Source organism: Apodemus sylvaticus, chromosome 19, assembly GCF_947179515.1.
Source record: "Apodemus sylvaticus chromosome 19, mApoSyl1.1, whole genome shotgun sequence".
Lineage (NCBI taxonomy): Eukaryota > Metazoa > Chordata > Mammalia > Rodentia > Muridae > Apodemus > Apodemus sylvaticus.
Genome location: NC_067490.1, coordinates 6,960,916 through 6,975,432, shown reverse-complemented (window position 1 = coordinate 6,975,432; position 14,517 = coordinate 6,960,916). Strand labels below are relative to the sequence as shown.

The window sequence follows — 14,517 nt, the reverse complement described above, 5'->3', positions numbered from 1 at the left end:
GCGCGTCCTCCTCAGCGGCTCTGGCAGCGACCGAGCGCCCGACCCGGGGAGCGGCCGAGGCAGCTTAGAAAGGGGCTGGGGCTCTGCCAGGGGCGGGTGGTGGTGGAGGTGGCGGGATTCCCAAGCCGAGCCAACATCCCTGCAGAGCGACAGCAGGCAACCGCCTCTCGCGCCAGCTCTGGTCTAGGAGACGCAGACGCCTCGGCCTTTCCCTCCGATCTTAGGCTCCAGTATCGCCTTCTCCAAAGTGCAAAACATTCATTAAGTGTCCAGTGCCCTGCAGGCTTGGGTCCCCGCAACCAGCCCGCCGGTGCCTGCCCGGCGAGGGCGAGCGTGCGGCGATCGTTTGCACCCGGCCCGAGCTTTGCCAGCCTGGGCTGTGCAAGGGCGGGCGGAGAGCGTGTGCGAGTGCGCGGCTGCAGAGCCCGCGCCGAACCCACGTTCCCGCTACTGTCCTCGGGATAGATGGATCCATTGCTGCTTTCTGACATTTTTCTGCCAGGGGGCTGGTGGGGGAGGCGGAGATAGGGAGAGAGAGATGGGGGGCGGAGAGAGAGAAAGAGAGAGAGAGAGAGAGAGAGAGAGAGAGAGAGAGAGAGAGAGAGAGAGAGAGAGAGAGAGAGACTGCTTCCCCCAGCCCTGTTTTGTTTTCTCTAATTGGTCCTGGGGGAAGCAAGGAAATTGGACAGAGGCTGGGCCGGGCGAGCTAGGCTGCCTTTAATTGGCTCCCCCCTTTTTTTAACTGGAGGGGAATCAAACAGGAGAGCGAGCGACAAAGGGTGGGAGAGCGAGAGACCGATCGCGGAGATGGGAGGAGGGAGAGAGGGAGGAGGGAGAGCGGGAGGCGGGGTGGTGGTGGGGAGGTGGAGGAAGCGCGGAATGAAAAGCTCGGAGGGACCAGAAAGCAGCACAGCGAAGCCCAAGTTGCCGAGCGAGCGGAGCGCTCCCGCGGCCCCGGAGCCGGAGTGGCCGCCGTGCCCGGGAGCCCGGCCCGGCCCCGCCCGCTGGGCCCCCCTCGGGCCCAGGCCGCCGGGAGGGGGGCGGGGACGCCCAACTTGGGGCGCGGCGCAGCCCCGCTCTCCCGAGATCGCGGAGCCCGGGAATGCCACGGCGGCGGCCAGACGGCGGGAGAGGAGCGGGGAGAGAGGAGGCGGCCGGCGGCTCCTGAGCCCGGGCCTCGGCAAGAGCGCGAATTATTTTCAAAGGACTCAAACTTTCCTCTTTCCCTTGCTGGCTGCGGTCCTTCTTGCTTTGGAATCGTTCTCCGGATTCCCGCGGGGGCGCCGGGACGCGATCGCCTCTCCCGGATTCCTCGGCGGCGGCTCGGCTAACTTCGCGGACTCGGGGACCCGGAGCGCTCGCCCCGTGGCCGAACCCAGTCCTCCCTGCTCCGGCGCTCCAAAGGACCGGGACCCGGGCGCCCTCGCCTCCGGGAAGGGCGCCCAGCCCGGATCCCCTGGGTCGGGCTGCGGAGCCCTCCACACCTACTGCAGGACTGGAGCCAGCGGATTAACCAAAGCAGAGCCCCGGCCTCCCGGCCTGGCTCCGCGGAGGGGCGTCCCCTGGGCGGGGAAACGACAAGTTTGTCAGGCATCGGTGGCCTGTTGGATCGGAGCTCGGCCGCCGCGGGAAAGAGGTCCCCCCGCGCTCAGCTCCCTCGGCGGACAGCTCTGGGGACTCAGGACTGCTCGGTGGCGGAGCTTTCCAAGCCAGGGAGCTGGCTGCTGCGCCGGTGCGCAGAGGCATCAAGGTCTGGGCCAGCGCCCCCTGCGTCTCCACCCGGGCAGCCGCCCTTTGGGAAGAGGACGAAGCCGAGTAGCGGCTTGCTCAGACTCCTAGTCTCGGTCGCCGCCCTCTCCAACGCGTCTCAGGGAAAAGGAGGGAACGCGGAGGGCATCGCGGCGCCCCGGCGGATGAGCCCCCCGCCGCCTCTCAGGCTGCGCCGCCTCGCGGGGATGAAGCACTGGCCGTGAAGATGGAGGTGACCTGCCTTCTACTTCTGGCGCTGATCCCCTTCCACTGTCGGGGACAAGGAGTCTACGGTAAGAGCCAGCGTCCCGCTCCACCCTGGCGGAGCCGCGCGGAAACTTTACAAGATCTTGCTCAAAGTGCGCGCTGCCGGGGCTTGGTGGAGCCCTGGGTTTGCACTCTAGAACGGATGGCCGCGTCTCCGCCCTCGCCTGGGCGCCGGGAGACCGAGCAGGCTGCTCCCGAGCCCAACAGCCGGTCCTAGGGTATTGGCGTGAGGCTGGAGATGCTAGGGTGAGATCTTGGCTTTCCGAAATCTTTCCAGGGGGTTGGAGAGATCTGGAAGTCTTGGGAGAATAATGCAGTGGGCTCAGGAGACCCGGGAAGAGCTCAAGGAAGGTCTGGGCTGGGGCAGCTGTTCCCACCAAATCCTTTTCCTCCCTCGGCTCAGCCTCCCGATTGGAAGCGGGCGATGTGCGATCCGGAGTTGTGCGCGGCTGGCGGGCGAGAAGCTCTCCAGCACCGCGGCCCTGAGGCTGGCTCGCCTTCCCGGCAGTGGCCGCGGCTCGATCGCCTCTTCTGGCTTCTTAGCGATCTGAGCCGTAGCTGGGCTCGTCCCCTAAGCCCAGGCGCCTACTGTTCTCCGCATCCCTTTTCAGACCTCTCCAGAGCCGGCTCTTCCCGTCTCTGGTTCCCAACCACAGAACCCCAGCCCCAGCTTCCTTCTGCCTGCTTGCACACACAGACACATTCAGCCACAGTCCTCAGGAAACGCAAACACGGCTCGCACCCATCCGGCTGCGTGTCTAAACTCTGCCTCCCGCCACGCAGCTCTAATTCTTGGCTACCCAAGACCTTTTTCTCCAGTCCACGCTGTGGGTTTCCCCACTGAAGACTCCTTGGTTCCATACTACCCAGGGTCATCCTCCCGACGTGCACAGCACAGAAAGTCAGTCAGTCCCCAGAGTCCACGGCCCTGACTTGGCCTTCTGCTCACCACCGCAGGGTGGGCTTTGTAGTGACTTTCTAATGATCTGTGGCTGGGGTGGGCAGAATTCTCCCGCTTTCTCTGGGGCTAAGAATCTAATTATTCTCTTTGAGAGTAGAGGGAGTTGGACCTGGACTGTGTGACTGACAGAAGCCATATCCCCTGGCTACTAGCTTCAGGTCCTGGGTCCCTGACTGTGCCAGGCAGGAGAAAGGAGCGTCCTGGAGAGAGGGTGTCTGGAAAGTGTACACCCCTGGGCTCTAACAGCTAGCTGGCTAGGGCTTAATTCCCTGGTGAGGCCAACCCAGGCATCCAGCCAAACTCTGCTTCTTAATTAGTTTGTGTGTCTCTTACTGCCTGGCCCCTGGCATAGGCCAGAAAAAGGCAGGTGGGGGGAGGGGGTGCTGCAGGAGGCTGGGCTTTATGTATTGGGAGTGGGGGGCTATGAAACAAGACAGGGGAAGACACCGGAGACCTCAGAGCCCCTGTTCTCCATCATCACTAAAGATACCAGCAGCCCAGTCACTGCCACCTTCAAGGGAGTGTCCCAAGGGGCTATTGTAACTTGCTCACACGCCCTCCTGAGATGCGGGTCTGTCACCAGCACCTTCCTCCTGCCTCTGTCCTTGGCCTGGTCTGATGATACCATCTCATGCTCTTGGCTTGGGCTTTTCCATCTTCATCTGGGAGACGTTTAAGGAGGCCTCTCTGGGTCTACGTAGGAACCCCAACAAGGAGGACAGAGGTTAGGAGAGAGGAACCATGATCTCTGTAGACCCTCATTTTCAAGTTTCTCTATCCCATTTCTCATACGCAGGGGTCCCAGCTGCTCCTGTTACAAAGCAAAGAAGGGTAGGCACACTGGGTCCGTCTCCCGTTCCTCAGTGTCATTCTTTTTGCTCCTGCACTTAGAGAGCTTGGCTCCAGGGAAGGCTGGGTTGCCGAGGGGATTACTGAGCAGGACAGCTTTCTGGAGGTGAACGGGAAGCAGGAGAAACAGAAGCTGTGTCCCTTGTGAGGTTACAAGTGCTTGGTGACACCTCAGCACGGTTGGAACTAAGGCGTAGGGTGAAGAGCTAGGATGTGTTCTACCCCACCCATTTCTCTGAACCCCAAAGCAGATGAAGCAAAAGAGCGGGAGCGTGGAGGTATCCAGGGATGAAGATGTCCACCCTGGTCATCCACCGCAGCATCCAGCCCCAGTCTGGTACCCGGCATCCTGTAGGAACGAACACCAATGAGTTTGTTTGAGTTTGTGAAGAGCTAGGGTGGAGGCAGGTTGACAATGCCTCACGAGATTCTGAGGTGTCTCCAGAGTTTGGCATTCACCAAGTTGGAGGGCTGTAGTTGAAGGTTTCTACTCAGAGAGCATGAGGACCTCGACTTGCCGCCCTAAGAGAGGGAATTGTCTGAAGTGCTGGGGTTCACTAGCCTGGAGGAGGGAGAGGTCGTATGTTAGTGTGTGCTGCGGATAGACTTCAGCTGCTACAGTTCTGTCCCAGGCCTGTGCTGCTGCTGAAAGGGATAGTCTCATAAGGAGGGTGAGACCAGGGAACAGGGAACAGAAACCTTTGGCGTGGGTGAGGGTCACCCATCCTAGTGGGAGACAGCTGCTCAGAGCCCTAGGCTCTGAATCCTGCTGGGTCCACGCTCCAGCTCTGAAGCTGGCCAGCAGCAGCAGGACTGGGGAGGCCCTCACAGTCTGGTCAGGTGGCTTTGCTTTTCTCTGGGGCCACAGATGCTACAGTGGGCCGGGGATGGGACCAGATGGTCCATTTGGAGCGGGGCCTGCTCCTTTCCCCGCTTCTCAATCTCTAGCCTAGTTTGTTGTTTTCAGGGTGGATCCTATAATCTGCCTTCTGCCGGGCCAGTGTGTGTGTGTGTGTGTGTGTGTGTGTGTGTGTGTGTGTGTGTGTGTGTAGAGCTGAGGCTGGCCCCAGAGAGGTCTAGTTCTGTGACAAAGACAGTAGGCTGGTGAAGGAGGGGTAACACACTCTATGAAGGCAGAGTCAGAGACTTCTTATCCTCTCAAACCTCTCAAAGCAGTTAGGCTCCCGGGCAGGGGCCAGTGAGCAGGATTTAGCTCATCACAAAAAACACAACAAACCCCTGGATTATTTAATATGCAGGAGTGGGAAGTGACATTATCCTTAAGACAGGTTGTTTGCAACTTACTGGGGGAAGTCAAAATATTTCACCAAAGGTGTCATCAGAAACTACTATCCTATGCTAATTTTTGTGGGAACATGAAGACAGATGTTGAATAATTTGACAAGAGCAACATCGCTTACAGAATTATCACCAAGTCAGGTTCTCCCCACCTCTGGGGAATGGTGGTGGGGAGAGAGGAATTTCGGGAACTGAATTTCCCAGTGTGGGGTTTCTAGTATTGAGGTGGGTGGAGACACTTGGGACTTTTCTCTCTGAGTTCCACACCCCTGCCTTGAACATGGCTGTTTAAGCTCTTCCCTGGAGAAGCAGGTTCTGGAAGCAGGTTGACCCTTGGGTCAGCAGCAGGCTTAGGTTTTCCTAACTCCCCAAGGAAAGTCACGCCTACTTTTGTCCCCTTTCTGGTTTCATTCTTTGTTGCAGACACTGCCCGAGGCAAAGATTGTTTTGTGTCCACAAATCCAGGCTATTTGCCTGTGCTGCCTTCGGGCAGCTCCCCCAAGCCTGCCTGGGGGCTCCCCACAGGGTTATTCTATACAACTCCTTCTGGTTTGTCCCCCCCCCCCCCGCCCCACCCCATTTTAGGCAGACGCCCCTTCCTACTCTGAGGGCTGGACATCTGAGTATCATACCTGGGAGAGTTTCTGGGGTCTGGAAGCTAGATTGGAAGGGATTGTGTGAGGAAGGAAAAGATTCCTTAAGGGGCAGGCTGGGACTATCTGAGGGGCCTGCATGTAATTGGCCAGGTCTAGCTCTGAGCTCCTGAGCCGGGGTGGCAAAGCCTCATTTAGAGCCCTGTATTAGCTTTGCTTTGCTGGAACATGAAGGGATGGGCGGGGGGCTCCGTAGGGAGGTGGAGGGAGCTAATCACAGCCGCCACGGCCTGGCAAATGAATGATGCAAAAGATCGATACCTGGGGTGGGAGTGGAAACCAGGCTGTGGTAGCAAGGCTGGCTTCTCCTGGTTGCCCAGGAGGCACGGAGGGACCTGGGTGTATTAAGGCCCAGGCAGGAATATGGAGGCTCTATTCCTCTCAACCTGTTCTCCACAGGAACCCTGATGACTCTTTCTGTGACTGGGTTCAGGAAGATTAGATCAGAAGGTACCCCACCCACAAAAGTTGGGGAGACCCGGGAGGGAATTTCAGGTCCCTCAGTCTAGAAAAGGCCCCACTTTACCTTCTCCCTGACCAGATACTCCAGTTTGAGTAAGTCTCTGATTCCTGTAATTTACAGGGAGAAGTGGGGTGTAATCCTTTTGGCCCCTCGATGAAAAGCTGGTGCTGCGCTTCCAGACATCGCCAGCAGGGGGCAGGCTTGGCCACCATATCGCCTCTTCCCTTTCTTTGCGGGCTTTCTCACTCCACCACAGGAGAGGACTCATAGTCCTGATTCCCCAGCCTGGGGTGGAAGGGGGCTCTCTCCAACTCCCACATGCCTGACTCAGAATCTAAGGGCACCGACCATGGATAAAGCAGTTTATCCTGCATTTCCAAGATGACTCAATTCTTCTCTGGGCCGTCGAGAACTTTGTGGGGGTTCCGCTGAGCTTGTGGGGCTCTGGCTCGAGTAGGCGGTGTGTGTGGAAGGCTCTGATACATCTGCACAGTTGCCTCTCTATAAACCCAGGTATGGTCCCTGGCTGGCCATCTCCTTTTCTGCCGTCAGAAGCCTAGGGGCCCACGTGGCATTTAAGAGCTGATGCAGGAGGTAGGCGAGAACCAGGCTTAGCTCAAAGGAATGGATTTTATTTATTTTTAAACAATGGAGTGTCTTCCTTTCTCCCAAGACTAGAAAACATGTGTGCTTTGCAGAACAATCAAGAAATGCACGGAAGTCTAAGAAAATGAAACTCCACCCCCATGCACTGGTTCGGCTCTTCCTAGCCCCTTTAGGAGAGTGACCCATTTGGGGGAGGATCCCTAGTGAAGGTGATGGCCAATCACAGGCACGGTGGTACCCCCATGCGCTGCCAAGGCTTGACCTGACCATGGCCATCATTTCCCATGATATACTGAGAAGGCAGCCCACAGGGTGTCCATCTTTGTCATTTCACTGAGGCTCCAAGGTCATAGGTAACCTACTGGGGGGGGGCACAGTTGATAAGAGATGGTCCCCAGTGATGGGCCCATGGGCCTTCTGGGTAGAGAGAAGGAAAACGGGGAGCAATTTTTTGGCGGGGCATTATCTATTGTGTCTCCACCTCTGGTAAAGCTGGTTCTGGGCACCATGGGGTGAGTCCTGGAAGGAGGGACTAATGCTACAAAGATCCAATAAACCCTTCTTGGCAAAGACAACATGAGACACTCAGGGAGGGTGGAAAAGTCACCCACCCAGGGCTTGCGGATGATGGAGATCGGATCAGTCTTGGCCATCAGCAGCCAGGCCTGGGAAAGCCATCTCCGGCAGAGGGCTTGCAGAGCTGAAGACCCTGGGTAGAGAGAGGGTTGCTCTGTTGGCCAAGCATTGATTGAAAGGAAATCGGGGCTGTGAGGAGCGGAAGGTCAAGGGATGATGATGATGGTGGTGGTGAGGATGAGGATGATGGAGATGATGAATGCACATTACTGACTGCAGCTTGCACCAAGCCTCCTGGAGAGATAGACTCCTCAGCCCATATCACCCCTGAAAATGCCAAGAGGTTCAGAGAGATGAAGTTGCAGCCCATTCGTGGGGCCCAGAGTCGAGAACTGCAAAGTCTGTGATGGTGGATGTCTTGGGAAGACAGGTAGAAGGGTCTTGGTAGGAAGGGAAATGGTAATGTTTGCTGTGTTTGAGGGGGCAGTGTGCAGAGATTTTTCTGGGGTCCCTTCAGGGTGCAGAGCTTTCTTGAGGCTTTGGTCTGGCTCAGAAACTGGGAGAAGGAACTAAAAGAACTGAATCTAAGAGGGATTCGGGGAAGCAGGGTCAAGACCAGCTCTCGTTTCTCCCGGAGTTTACGTGACTGCAGAGGGAGAGGCGATCAGGACATGAGAGCTTGCAGATACTGCGTCTTATTGAGAGGAGTGTGATGCAGACTGGGGTGGGGCGGGCTGAGGGGAGAAACTGGGGGTCACTGATACCCAGTGGCTGAGGATAGGGGCCTTCTTGGGGAGCTGCCCCAAGAGCAGAGACTTGAAGATTCCTAGAGAGGAAACTGCACGGATATCCACAGAAGCCTTCCAGATGGGAAACGGCCAGGGCAAAGGCCCTGGGGTATGGACACAACCTGGCTCATTAGGACAAAATTCAGGAGTCCAGTTGTGAGGAAGAGAAAGAGCAGGAGGAGGAGGGAGGGGAGCAGACAGGGTCTGAGAATGTGCCAGGTCAGATGTCCGGAGCACTGAAGCCTGTGTAAGAGCTTCTGAGTTTGTGTGGGATGGGGCATGGTAGAGGGGTTTGGGGCCTAAGAAGGGTACAAGGGGGAAGTTTTCCAACGCCAACCAAGTACCTTGAAGAAGGGAAAGGGGGTGAGTTGGAGATCCTGCAGAACATGGTCACGAGACCCAGAGAGCGAGGCAGGGAAAGAGATCCCAGGGGGACAGAAGCTGACAATGGCCCGAGGTTTGCAGTTGGGGAGCTGGCTCGCAGTGGGAAAAGACAGAATAAAAAGCTGTTGATTAGACAGATTTGGGGCAGGAGAGTGAAAAGGGTAAGGGCCTGGGCTTCTGAATTGCTACTTGATCCTGCCCCAGCATGAAACCCTGAGAGGAGAAGCTGCCCGGCCAGCCTTCTGTCAGCCTGCAGACAGGCAAACAAAGGCCCAGGCAAATAGCTTTAATGGTGGTGGTGGTGGAGGGGGTGTTTTGAGAAGGGCTGGTTTCACAGTCAAGAATGACCTTGAACTTCTGTCCTCCCTGCCTTTCGCCTTGGGAGCACTGGGAGGGCTGAGGACGGAACTAGCTTTGTGTTAGGCGGGGGACTCTGCCCACAAAGCCATGATTCTAGCCACGGAGTGTGGTTTCGAAGGGGAGCTGTGTGCCTAGGTTGGGTGGCAGGGAGGCTGGCGTGAGGATGATGCAGCTCAGAAGAGGTTACTATGCACCTTGGATGATGTCCACAAAGCAGTATGGACATCGCCAGAGAAGAGGCGTGTCCGTGGGGGCAGTGGCTGAGTCCAGGGGCCTGAAATGCACCCACGTCTAGGGAGAAGAGAGAGCAGAGACAAAGTCGATCTCATTAGGGAGGCACGCCAGCAGTGGCTTGAGAAGGGACGGGGACCTAGAAGACGGGCAGCGTTGAAGGAGCTGTGTGAGGTGGAGGAGCACAGATCCAGGCTGTTCCTCACAGAGACACTGCCCCTGGATTGCTCTTTGCCTTACAAGGGCAATAGGCAGGTGGGCAGGACCTGGCTCCCTCTTCAAGAAGAGCCTCAGTTTCTCTGTCTGGAAGGTGGGTTTGCCACCTACTGTTCCTGGGCTCACAGGGAAGCCTCCATGGGGTGCCAGTACCTTGGCAGCTCTGAGGTGAGCTATAGGGACTCTCTGGGAGCACAGGCGGTGGCAGCAGGGATGTCCCCGGAGGGTGCTGCGTGGAAGCGGGAGTGTAGAAATAGGACGTAGGGCTGCACATTTGAGAAGTTTGGAGGACCATGGAGGCCCGAAGTGACTCTAAGAGTCCTGCTTCTCTGTAGTTGCCTTGATGGCTTGGAAGAAGCTGCCTCAAACTTCCTTCGGTTCCCTTTCAGCCCCAGAGCCTGCCAGGATGCTAGGATTATCTGGTGGGTTGGAGACTATGAGGCGGGTTGTCTAAGCCATCAGGAACTTATCCTCAGTGCAGGCTGGACCCTCCGCTGCAGCTCTGTGGACGGAAGCTGTGGCTGGAAACCCTGAAACTGGTGCTTTGACATAGAGGCTACCTGGATCGACACGCGGGGTGCAGCTACGTCAGAACAAGTCCGGCCTAGCTGCATCCTCTCCCTGGGATGTCTCCAGGGCATGTCGAGGCTTCCAGGCCACTACCCAAGCTGAGGGTCAGCCAAGCTCCACTTGAACCTAGGGGCTTTAATACAGTCCACTTATTATTTCTAAAGTCACCAGCTGCAGCCTTTTGGCTTGGATGGTTCTCATAGAAGACTCAGGCCAGGAGATCAGGATACCGCTTTATTCCTGCTTTATTTTATTGATTGATTGATTGATTGCTTTTTCAAGATAGGGTTTCTCCGTGTAGCCCTAGCTGTCCTAGAACTCACTCTGTAGACCAGGCTGGCCTTGAACCGGAAATCTACCTGCCTCTGCCTTCCAAGTGCTGGGATTAAAGGCGTGCGCCACCACTGCCTGGTGTATTCTTGCCTTTAATCACAGAGCATCCCCACCCCAAACCAGCTAAGGGCTGAGAGGTACGTGGGGGTGAGGTGGGGGCTGGATGTCCCTAAGGAGCTCCTCACAGCTCTCATTTTCCAAGTGGAAAGGTTGAGGGTCAGGCTGCGTGCTGTGCCAAGGTCCTGCGGTTGGCAGGTAGATGGCAGAGTCAGGATTTGAACTCAAAGCTGTCCAGTGACAGACTTCGTGCCTGCCTGAACTATGTCAGCTGTGAGGCTCTGGTGGTACTGCCTGGATGGTTTGTTCGCTAGACTTTCTTCGGGGGATGGGTTGATTCCTAAAGCAGCCTGAGGAGCCCCCCTGCCCTCCAGGATCCGTGTTTACCCATGAAACACTGAGGCTTCAGTCTCTGGCTCCTCGGGTCCAGGGATCTTCCAGGCGCCTTCCATCTGGGGCTCCTGCTTAAGCAATAGTCCCTGGATTTGGCTGCACATAAGATAACCCCAGGTCAGTCTAACAAATATCGGTGTCATGCACACTTAAATCAGTATGTCTGACATTTTGGCCAGTCTTTTTTTTCTCGAGACAAGGTTTCTCTGTGTAGCCCCGACTGTCCTGAAACTCTCTCTATAAACCGGGCTGGCCTTGAACTCAGAAGTCTGCCTGCCTCCTGAGTGCTGGGATTAAAGGCGAGCACCAGCATCACCAGCATAGCCCAGGACTCCTCGCCTCCTTCCTTCCCAGAAGCTTTCTCAGAAGCCCCACCCCCGGGGGAGGTGCTTCTGTTCACATTGCACAGCCCCTGATTCCTTGGCCGTTTTAAAGGGAGGCTGAAGTGCACACACGCTTGCCTGCAGAAGTACAGGGGTTCCACAGAAAGACATGCGTGGGGTCAACGAGCTGGCTCAGCCAGTAAAGGCACTTGCCACGAAGCCTGGGGACGTGAGTTCAATCCCCAAGTCCCACTTGGAAGGAAAGAACTGACTTCTGAAAAGTACCCTTTGACATCCACAAGCTCATCTTGGAATGAGCATGTGTACACACACACACACACACACACACACACACACACACATACTTCACAACAAAGTATAATGATGATGATGACGATGATGAAAAAGAGACAGATATGGAGATAGATGGGTGACAGGCTAGATACCAGCCTCCAGCGTGCTGCTGTCCTATTTGGGAGTTTGTATCTGTAGGAGAGCAGAAATCCGTGTCTGTAGGGAAAATGAGCGGGGCCTGTGTACCTGTAGAGGATGCCCGGCTGGACTGGGAAGTCCTTGCTTGTAAATGCTGTGAGGCCTGTTCTATTTCTCCAACACGGCCGGTTTAGAGAAGAAGAGACAGCCCATGGTTGTAAAGCTTTATTATAGAAAAGTCGGAAAAGGGAAAGAGACAGAGAAGCAAAGGGAGAAAGCAAAGATAGTGGGATAGAGGGGTGAGAACTGGCCATGACCACGTGGAAAGAGGGGAGGAGAATGGGGGGGGGGAGAGAGGGAACAGGGGGGCAAGAGACAAGGGCAAGACAGCTAGGAGGGGGCTGGCATCGCCTTTATAGTGGGCTGGGTTACCTGGCCGTTGCCAGGTAACTGTGGGCGGGGTGGGGGGTGGGAGAACCTGGCTGTAGCCAGGTGACTGTGGGGGTGGAGTCTAGCCAGAACGCTAGGGGCAGGGTTATGTCCAACACTCGTCAGGGGACCTTCTCAGTTGCGCATCACCTTGACCCGAGGCTCACTGATTAGCTGAACTGGCTGACCAGCGAGTCCTAAGGAACTGCCTGTCGGTGCATTCCCAGAATTGTGAATACAGCCCTGTCTGGCTCTATCTTCTTCTTCTTTTTTTTTTTTTTAAGATTTATTTTATTTTTAGTTACTTGTCTCTGTGTGTATATACACAAATACAGGTGCCTTTGCAAGCTAGAACAGGTCTCCTGGAGCTGGAGTTATAGGTGACTGTGGGTGCCCGATGAGGGAGGGTGTCTGTCCTCTGACCTTGGGCCCTCTGCTTAGGACGACATCCAATGCTCCTTAGCCCTGAGCACCTTTCCAGCCCAAGCCCAGCTTTTTCAAGCAGTGCCTCAGGTGCGGTTGCAGTAGTGTCCCAACAGGGCGTGGCAGACTTAGCCCTCCCCTTGTGGCCTCATGTGACCCAGACGTGGATCTCCGAGACCGAGTGTGGAAGGACCCTTGAGACCGGAGGCGGCAGCAAGAATTCCGAGCTGTGCAGTGCAGCAAGCACCCGGCCCACCACAGAACCATATTCCTTCCCACTGTCTTGCCTGAGAAGAATGTCCGAGGGGTGTGAATGGCTGCACTTCACCGGCTCTGCCGACCTCCCTCTGGTGAGACAGGGCCTTGGAGAAGACCCAGACCGGAGCAGGCAAATGATTTGTCTGCAGTCAGGCCTGCTTGTGGCTCTGTCCCTTCCCCCAAGGGACCCCTTGCCCTCCCAACCCCTCTGTCCTGGCTCCAAGGCTCTTCAGGGAGTCTGTCCACTAGCAGGTGTCTCATTTCAGCCTCAACTCTATGGCCTAGGGAGTGGCAGCTTCCTGGCTTGCAAGACCAGACTCCGAAGGGCTGGTGAGGGGAAGTCCTTCTGAGGGGAACAAGTTCATTTGCTAACTTCTAAGGAGCTCGTGAGTCCATGAAGCTCCACTATAATTTCCCGTGTCTTTCTTTGGGCCTTCATTTTGGGAAGTTCTTGCTATGGTCTGACCTTATTTCTGCTTGCTGGAACCTAACCTGAAGTTAGAAAGACCCGGAGCTGAATCCGCCCGAATCTGTCCTTGGCCCCGAGCCTCTTCATGTCTTGACATCTTGGACAGAGTCTCGTTTCTCTGACTCTAAGTGGAATCCCAGGAGGGCTGAGCTGGAAGAGAACTGAATTCCAGTGACCTGATCCCTTGGGTCTGGTTCTAACGCTGCAGTAAAATGCAGGAGACCTTAGGGAAGGTCGGATCAGGGTCCTGCGCTAATGAAGGTCTATGTGCAGTGAGGCTGGGCTCCCCACGGAGCAGATACAGAAGCACCGGAGGGTGTGGCAGACAGGACTCAGGCACCCCACTATGGCCTCATGCAATGGGTCTCTGTGGGAAGAGACCTGAGATCACAGGAGAAAAGTTTGTGAAGACCACACAGCCATCAAGTGCTCAGGCTGAAGTCTATAGCCATATAGAGGGACTCCAGAGTCCAGTCTATTAGGATTCTATCTAAACTCCACCTCACAGTTACCTGGCAACAGCCAGGTGTGCCCCTCCCTACAATTACTGGCAACAGTCAGGTAGGCCTGGCCCGCTCTAAAAGGGATGCTAGGCCCCTGTCTCTCTCTTATTCTCTTCCTCTCCTAGCTTCTCTCTTGCCCTCTTGGGCTCTTCTCCCTCCCCCTCCCCTATCCTCTCTCTCCACATGGTCACTCTCTCTCCACGGCCTCTGCTTCTCTCCTCTCTCTCTCTCTCTCTCTCTCTCTCTCTCTGCCTCTACTACCCCCTCAACTCCCTTCCCCATACCCTGAATAAACTCTATTCTATACTATACTGTCGTGTGGCTGGTCCCTCAGGGGGAAGGGATGCCTCGGCGTGGGCCCACTGAGGCACCCGTTCCCCCGCACGCCCACAGAACATATCTTAATAGCCTCTTTCTCTTTTCATGATCACAACAGAATCTCAATATCTCATGTCACCTCTTCGGCATGTCACTATGGTATTAATGAATTCCTGTCTCTCCCCACCCTTGAACTCCATTCCAAATATCCTACAGCCTCAGCGTCCCCCCAAGATGGGATGAGGTACTTGCTTTGAGTCAGTATGTGGGCAAGGGGTGGGGGGGGGGCAGGTCTGGAGCTTGCTGACACAAGATCTGCCATGCAGGCAGCAGCCAGCTGTCAAGGGACAGCCCCGCCTCCAGCAGGGAAGGCCTGGAAGCTATAACCCAGGTCTGAAGCCCAGGCCTACCCTAAGGGGTAGGTGGTCCAGACATGGGGGTATCCAGGGGCTGCCCTTGCTTGGGGTAAGGGAAGAAAGGGGTGATTAGGCACAGTGTGAACATGGTTATAACCAGGACGCTTCAATGGGGGACACCATAGGCCGTCATAACTCCCTTGGAACTGAGGTTTTAGGTAGCAGAGGGTTGAAGCAGGCAAATGAACTCT

The 14,517-nt window shown here is 56.1% G+C and overlaps 1 protein-coding gene across 1 annotated transcript in view; it reads left to right on the top strand.

Annotated features, from left to right (window-relative positions):
- The first annotated feature begins 1,752 nt into the window (after positions 1 to 1,752).
- Mdga1 (MAM domain containing glycosylphosphatidylinositol anchor 1) overlaps positions 1,753 to 14,517 on the top strand; it is a 58,543-nt gene continuing 45,778 nt past the window's right edge. Inside the window, exon 1 of the mRNA XM_052163600.1 lies at positions 1,753 to 2,042. Within this exon, the coding sequence (XP_052019560.1) occupies positions 1,976 to 2,042 (67 nt within the window). The 5' untranslated portion in view covers positions 1,753 to 1,975. The remainder of the gene's footprint in view (positions 2,043 to 14,517) is intronic.